The sequence below is a fragment of the Egretta garzetta genome, unplaced genomic scaffold (assembly GCF_000687185.1).
Source record: "Egretta garzetta isolate BGI_Z169 unplaced genomic scaffold, ASM68718v1 scaffold16, whole genome shotgun sequence".
NCBI lineage: Eukaryota > Metazoa > Chordata > Aves > Pelecaniformes > Ardeidae > Egretta > Egretta garzetta.
The window spans coordinates 136113-144510 of record NW_009260022.1 but is presented as its reverse complement, the minus strand read 5'-3'; the positions used below and the strand labels follow the sequence as shown (position 1 = coordinate 144510).

At 36.8% G+C, this 8398-nt stretch overlaps 1 protein-coding gene across 2 annotated transcripts in view; it reads right to left on the bottom strand.

Moving 5' to 3' along the window:
- The window catches only part of SLC4A10 (solute carrier family 4 member 10), a 124209-nt gene that overhangs the window by 73768 nt on the left and 42043 nt on the right, over positions 1–8398 (bottom strand). For both annotated transcript variants that reach the window (XM_035896211.1, XM_009640735.2), the window contains exon 4: positions 2999–3137. In XM_035896211.1, the coding sequence (XP_035752104.1) occupies positions 2999–3137 (139 nt within the window). The remainder of the gene's footprint in view (positions 1–2998; positions 3138–8398) is intronic.

The following is an 8398-nucleotide window of genomic DNA, read 5'->3' as shown; positions in this document are numbered from 1 at the left end:
AAAAAAAAAAAAAAAACCAAACAAAAAACCCACTAGAAAAAGACTTAACTCTTCCAAACAAATGAAACAGGAATAGAGGAGATTTACCTAAAGAACACCAAGCTTCAGTCAAATCTCATCCATGGGTCCCTTTGATACATTACTATTTTGATCAACCAAGAACAAAACACAGTTTGCTCAAGGTATTTTTAAAAACTTTAAGGCTGAACTGTGTGCACAATTTCAATCTAACCGAAAACATGAAGATACAGATTTCATCAGAGTCAGCTCAATCCTTCAGTCCATGAAAAGCTTGGTGAAATGAATACAGAACCACTAAGTGCCATCACTCCCATTAAACACAATTAATGACCAAGTCTTCCTCTGTATTGCTTGCATTTAAATTCATCTACCTGGAACTATGTCCAAGGCCAGACAATAAGATCTATGAATACTTCCAGTGGCATTTTCCACACAGATGGAAAACATAATAAGGCTGGAACAGCAACAAAGCCAGGGTGTATTCTATCCATACCATGCTTTAAATCAAATTAGTATTTCTGAAGTCCGGAATCAACCACCAATATTGAAAATGATCCATTGTATCAGTTTGTAAGTACATGATCTTGCATATTACACATCATCCCATTTCTATTACTCTACTCAGTCACCTTGTTCTTTGTGTATGATATCCTTATCTATTCCTAGAGTAACGATACCTCCTATTTTCTTATTATCAGCAAGTTTCATTGCCATAATCCTATTTTTGGCATTCAATAATAAAGCCATTTATGAAGACTAATTCTTCAGAAGTTAGTTGTCACTACCTTCCACATGAATAGTTTCATCTTTCAGCATGACCTGTTGTTGCACCTCTTCAATCAGTTTCTTACCCACTAATACATTTTTTACACTAAAACAGGGTTTAAGTAATAATTTCCACTGCTGTAGCATATCAAATGCTTGATTAAAAAAAAAAGTTAGATCCTGTTTTTTCTTTCTCAGAAAAACAAAAATCAATTATCTGATTAAATAGCATTATTAAGTTAGTCTGACATGATAAACCATTGTGTCGCATTTTATCAAATTTTCCACTTAGCTCCAAGTATATAATTATTCTTTCCTTTAAATATTGTTCTAAGCCTTGCATAGCTCTGAAATTTGACTATCAGGCCTCTGTTCATTCCGACCATTTTTATCCTTTCTCAAAGTGTTGCTGTGTTTGCTATAGTACAACCCACCTGATAGAGTCACAGAAAGACAGGATTTACCATAACCATGAAATAGGTTCTTTCAGCTTTCTAGGATGCACCTTATTTGCACAGACTCTTGCTTTCATTTTGAATTTGGTCATTGTACTGCCGTCTCCTCCTTTTCTAACACCCAGCCAACCCATGTCAAATGCTGTCTGAAATTTTTTGGTCCAAACTGAAAAAGAACATATATCTAGACCAGTTCTTTCTGTAAGGCAGCTCCACTCTTTCTTTGTTTTCATCCTATTTCTGAAGCTAAAGTAATTTTTACTATTAGCTATTATACTTCACTCTTGCATTTTCTGAGCTCCAAAATTATATTTTTCTTGGCTGTTTTTTTCCTGTCCTTTTTCAACAATCTCAGCTTGTTTCTGTTAAATATTTTTCATTCTTTAGTTCCCAAATGACAATAGGAAAGGCTGTACATAAAAACAGAGCAATCTAAAAAGAAATTTCTTTATTTCACCTATTCCTTTGAAATTCAATCTTGATTAAGGATTTATGTTAATAAAAATTGTTATAATTTTCACAAAGACAATTCTTCCGATGATTTGCAAAGGGGTTTTTTTTCAGTTGAACCAAAGAAGCTGCGATTTCCCTGCTCAAAAGTAACATAAGCCACAGTGATTTTTAATCACAATAGAAGCTGATACCCTTCATAGAAGAGGTCCTATATATTCCTAATCAGTATGAGAACACTGCAGATGATTAACTTGATTAGATTTTCTCTCTCTGAATATTAATAAGATTATTTAGGAACACTACTACACTCATTTTACAGCACAATTCCCATATGAGAGTTTTCTACATATAAAGATCTATATTTAGCATGTCTATGCCTCCTATGGACACATAAAGGAAACGAAGGTCATGGAAAATTCTGTGGCCCTCTCGAAAAGCAGGAATTTGCAGTAAAATTAAAGGGAAAGCTAAGAGCCATGTTCATACCAAACAGCCCACTTACATAGTTCCCCACAAAATCCTTCCAGAAATTCCACACTTTTTATCCTACTGACACCAAAGATGTGGTCCACAGACTTCTGGGCACCACTTAGGAACACTGCCAACAAATATTGGCAGGGGAAGAGAGAATTAAGGTTTTAAGAAGAAAAATGAAGCAAGGCTTGCTGGGAAATGTAAAGTCTTAATGAAACAAAGCAAGTCATCTCCCATTTAGGTGCTCAAGGAAACAAACATGAAAAACAAAAAAAGTTCTGTTCCAGTATTAATTTTTTCAGCAGAAATGCAATCTAAACAATCTTTTCGTACTAATTATGTGGAAACAAAATAATCCAACATTCAATATTCAAAGTCTCAAAATCAACTGTTCATTGATAGTAAGAATATGCAAAAGTGTTATTGCTCAAAAAGTAATCTCTTTCCTTGCTTTAATCTTAATTAAAGGGTAATTTTATCAGTTCCTTGAGGATTCAAACAGAATATGAAGTTTGAAAGTTTCTTAAAATTATGAGCTAAAATATGAATAAACCCAGTAATTTTTAATTCATATATGTGATGTTTACTTTGATTTTTTTCCCTTGATAGTCATTCTGACCTATATTTCATAAACCCAGATGAAAACATTTGGCTCTGGGAAACAACAAATGCTGTAGTAATACTAGCAGTCTAAGCCTTAAAATTATGGTTTTATTTAAGCTTTATATCCAAAATCTGTTCCCGAGCTTGCCACAGCTTTGAAATCGTTCCTCGGTACACCAACAACCAGTAGCTACAGATAGTTTTTAAAAACTCATGAAAACACTCACCTTGCTGTCTCCCTCCACTCTGCGTCCTCTCCTTCACGCCAACAAATTTCATCAAGCTCAGTAAAGAGATCATGAGGAATGTGTTCCTCGTCATCATCTTCTGTTCCAAGAATGAACTGCACCCTTTGTGATGGGGTATCTGGGGAAAAATAAAAATATCAAGTCCAGAACACCATTTTTTTTGCCCTGAACAAGCAAGTATCTAAAATTTCATGAGATTATCCAGATTCTTTCATCCATATCACTTAATGCCAAACAGAAAGCATGATTATGGTTATGCTGTAAGAACATTTATACACAAACACCTGCAGGTTGAGGCCTCTTTATTTACTGTGGTTATCTAGTCTGCTAATTAAACAAACTCATCTAAAGATAGAATGTGATGTACAGAAGTAGTGACTATTGGAAGCTGGAATGGTATCTCACAGAAAAACGGCAGCACAGATAGAAGCATAGATAGAGCTGATAAAAGTCTTTTACTCCAGTTTTACAAAAACTACTTTGCCACATCGTAAGTCTAAACCTACAGATCTAGCTCAGCTTACAAAGCTGGTGTAATAAATGTGCATTCTTTGTTTACCTAGCAGGAGAAAGCAAGCAAAAGGAACCTCTCTAGAGTCAATATACAATTGGGAACTTCTAAAAGAATACATTACTATCTACACCTACCATCCCTTGCCCTACACGGTTAGGCCATTCCAGAAGTGGTTTACCTGTCCCAGCTTCCCCATTTTATTCTCCCTGTCTCTGTGTTCCCTTTACATTCCTATTGCCAGCTATTTTTTTTCATAACCTTTCAGTGCAGACCACTAAACATATTTTGGAGACATACTACTCTTTCTTCATATCACTCAGAAAATTTCCAGAGCACCTTAACGTACACGTATATTCAGCATTGATAGCTCAAATGTTGTAAGTCTTAAAAAAAAAAAAAAAAAAAAATCCTCTTCGCTTATTTAAATGTGAATCTCAAACGAACAAACTCTGGATGAAACCCAGTCTCTCTAGAAATACATAGTTATGTTTTCTGGTAATATATTTTAGATTTCTGAGAGAAACCAAAAGTCCTTTGTGAGAGCTGATAGGCGCCAGGCTGCCAGTCAACCAGAAAATTGATTATCCAGCAGAACAGCTCAGCGATTCCTTGAACATTGTCTAAATGAAGGTCTGTTCTACAACCGTATTTGTAAGACAAGCTACAGTATTTTCCATCTAGCAGTGAAGAACATCACTGCATAGGATCCTCAAGCTCTCTAAATTTTGGAAAAACTGAGATGATGGCACTCATTGAATGCTAAAGAGCAAATACAGCACTGATCAAAAATAATTAAATGGGCCACTGATATGGGAGATTAAATTCAGCAGTAAAGATACCTTTTTTGGTAGTAGTAGTAAACTTGTTATATCGATGAAACACAAACAATACATGACAGATAGGTACTAGGCTCTAGAGAATGGAACTGCAGGGGGACAGCTAAGGGGACAGAAATTACTTTTGGTGAATCATTAAAGAACAGCAACAACCTACTCCCACTTTATCCTTTCTTTTATTATCTTTCTCTCTCACTGTTCAGTCCTCTTTTTACTTTAAGACCATTTCAACCTCTATTCTAGACCCCTTTCCAGCCTACCTCTACCTATTATTTTTTTTTTATTATTATTTTCCTCGTATCCACATGTTGGTAAGTTCTACAGAAGGACAAAGTAAATACAAGCATCAAGATTTAATCTGAGACTAGAAAGTCCATTCTGGTCAAGAAGTGTGCAACTTGTCAAGACTATTTCCCAGAAGGTCAAAATTCAGCGAGATAGGAACTTGCAAAGGACAAGCTCATATCACTAGTGACAGAACACAGAAAACAAGCTAGTTTAGTAGAGAGATGGACTGCAGCGAGAATCTGAGAATAAGCATTGCCAAAAACATCCTATACTCTTGATAAAATCAGCACTAGAACTGATTTACAGCAGCAGCTACTGTTAAGTAATAAATGAGTAGTGTTGCACAGCAGAGCTGCAGTTTTATGACAGTTACAATACTCATGCAAATGCACGCTTTCAGCGTGGGAAGGAAAGCAGAGGATAAGAAATCCCTTGAAGTCAGGTGAGTAGTAACACGGAAACACCTTACTGCTGTGATTTGCTCTTACTGGGTCTTCTGTGTATCATACAGCTACTTGACTGACAACAGTGAAGACTCTATATAAATGACAAAACAAGCAGTAAATTCTCTTCTTCCTTGTTAACACACCAGTAAAACTAGCTGCTAGATTCTGGCTATCTTTTTTTTCTGCTGTAATTTGTATTGGTGTCTGAAATCTGAAAGTCACAGCTTGATTTTCAGACACCAAGCTGGAAACTGGAAAAAAAGTTATTTGCTTTATAGTACATAATTTTATTTCAAGGACAAAACCCTAAGAGAATTAAACAACAGGAACACAATAAAGCTTTTAAAAAAATCAGTCTGTTAGTTCTACTTATAAACTGAGTTAACAGCATTACTCATCTGAGCAATGCCAGATGGATTTGGCTCTTATTCACAGGACTAATAAATACCAAATATGTCATTAATGTGTTATACGAAAAATGAGTAATACGTGATTCAAAACCAGTATGAAAGAATACTTCAAGTGCTGACTGTCAAACTGTGATAACTTAATCCTCAGTGTGGAAGCACAGTATTTGCAAACTAGGACACTCGAATTTTTTTGAAGTCTAGCAAAACAGAAATTGGCTTGAATATTATCTGTGTCTATCCCGACTTCAAGTAGTACAGCCAGCATAAAAGAAAAATCCTTCATATTATCGTTATTTCTAAGAAGTAATGGAAGTAACCTAGATTAAACTAAAAAAATTAATGAATGGGGCTCATTTGTTACATTGGCATTTCTATCACTGCAGTTGTTTTATATCAGAGCACAGAGATATTAGAAGCAATGTGAATTTAAAGTTCCACAATAAGGAACTGATGATTCTCCCAAGTAAATGGCTGATCACCAGTTCAAGAAATCCTCCAGGACTAGCTGGGACTAGGCAGAAAGTCTAATACACGACAGGAGCAGAAGTACCATCAACAACCATCCGTGCTTGGCTAATGAGCCATCTCAGTCAGGAAAAGCTGAAGCAGCTTTCTGTTTGCCATGGCTCCACCAGCCCATGGGAGCCTCCTGCCAGGCTGTTGTACCTGGGTTTCTCCAGGCTTGCGCTCACATCATCCGTGCAGCACTCACACAGACATCCAAACTACCTCTGATACCTCGAATTCATTCCATGCATGGAAAACCTAAGTATTCCAGGTTTAAAAATCTGTATAACTCCTCTGCACCGTTAAAAGGGTAAAAATTAAGACCCGGCAGATACTCTATTGTCAAAAGCAAAAATTCACACTGGGATTCAGTGCTGTAGAAAGGAAGTGACCCTGCTGCAACCTGACATACTGCTCACTACCATGACTCTTTGTAAAGTCATTAACATCCCTAAAACAAAAGCAAGATATGGGCATAGACACGCCAAAACAGCAGAACTGAAAGCCAGAACTGCTAATAACCTAATTCCCAGAGAGCAATAGAAAAGCTGCTCCCTGGAACAGTGCTCAGTGCAGGCAGGGGGAAACGGTGGCCTACATCACCATCCCACCTTGCAAAACATATGTAGGAAAGAACCATAACTTGCATTTCCCCCATTTAAAACATCACCAGCTGCGACCACAATTCTGGGTCAGGACTGCTCCCTCTTGCCTAACGGAACAAGGCAAAATCAAGACCTGGGGTGGGGTAAGAAAGCAGGATCATTCTCAGTCCCTCCACATAAATTCAGCACAGCAAACAACCTGCTCCACTGCACCATTCAGTGACACACATCTCCTCCTCAGTGCGTGCCAGGTTTTCTCCTGAGACAAACCACCCTGCCATGAGGCAGAACTGCACACAATCTGCCCAAGCCACGAGCAGTAACAAAGCCTTGGGTACGTATAAAATGTACTCCAAGTTTTGTCCTCTGCTCTCAATAAGCTCTAGAAAGGGTGTAAAAATATATTTCTGGTAACACTCTATTAGCTCAATTGTCAGAACAGGTTTCTGTATTTCTAAGTCTCTTGAGAACCTATATTTAAAGGTAGTATTAGTAGGCTAATACTTCTTATTGGGCTCAGTAGATGTAGGGGTGAAAAATTACTTTTTCTACATTAGAAAACATGCTAAACATTAAAATAAAATTTACATTACAGAAGTTCACATAAGACAGTAAACATCTTACACAAGATTTAATCCATGCCTCATGTTCTTGTACATTCATGTTAAAGTAATACTAAAATATACAAACTTTTTTTTTTTGATTGCTCACTGCACAGGATGGGCTGCAGACAGGGAGTGAACTGGTGTAACACAGCTGACATCCATAACAACTTCTTTCAAACAAAGGAGAAATGGTGTGAAAAATTCAAAGGATCACAGAAAAGAAAGGATCATTTCACACACAGACAAAAAACATTCATCATCCTCCTGCTTGCGCTCACCAAGGAAGTAGTGGATGGGGGCTCTCGCCCCACCTCCTTCCTGTGCAGATTGGACTTTGTCCTTCAGCTCAGCAATCAGTAAAGGCAGGGATCATAAATTACTTTTTTTATAATTAGAAAACATGGTAAAAATTAAAACAAAATTTCCATTACTAAACTACACACGAAATAGTAAAACAGCCATACAGCACCCTTCTGAAAATCTCTTCATAGACCTTAGAAACCATGTGTCAGGTTGGGAGAAAGTATTCCCTTGCTTGCTCCTCTGGGTACTTTATCCCTATACGTATAATCTTGTTTTCAGGAAGCACTGTCCCCATTTTCTTCACGTGAATTCTTTCTCAGCAATCAGTAAAGGCAGGGATCATAAATTACTTTTTTTATAATTAGAAAACATGGTAAAAATTAAAACAAAATTTCCATTACTAAACTACACACGAAATAGTAAAACAGCCATACAGCACCCTTCTGAAAATCTCTTCATAGACCTTAGAAACCATGTGTCAGGTTGGGAGAAAGTATTCCTTGCTTGCTCCTCTGGGTACTTTATCCCTATACGTATAATCTTGTTTTCAGGAAGCACTGTCCCCATTTTCTTCACGTGAATTCTTTCCATCACACCTCTGGGCTATGAAAAATAATATTATCTTTTGGATCTGACAATATGGACAATTCCCAAGCTTCAATTCTCTTCTTTTTGCTAGACTCTTAAAACCTCAGTTATGATACATTATTTTAATCCAGATTTGCTGCAATCTGTTCCACAGCTGCCCAGAGATTCAAATTTCCAAGTTCATCCTTCAGCAGACAAAGCCTGTATTTAAGGGCAGGAGAATTCTCTTAACAAATGTACTCTTTACAAATAATTAAATTTGCCCCATTAATACCCC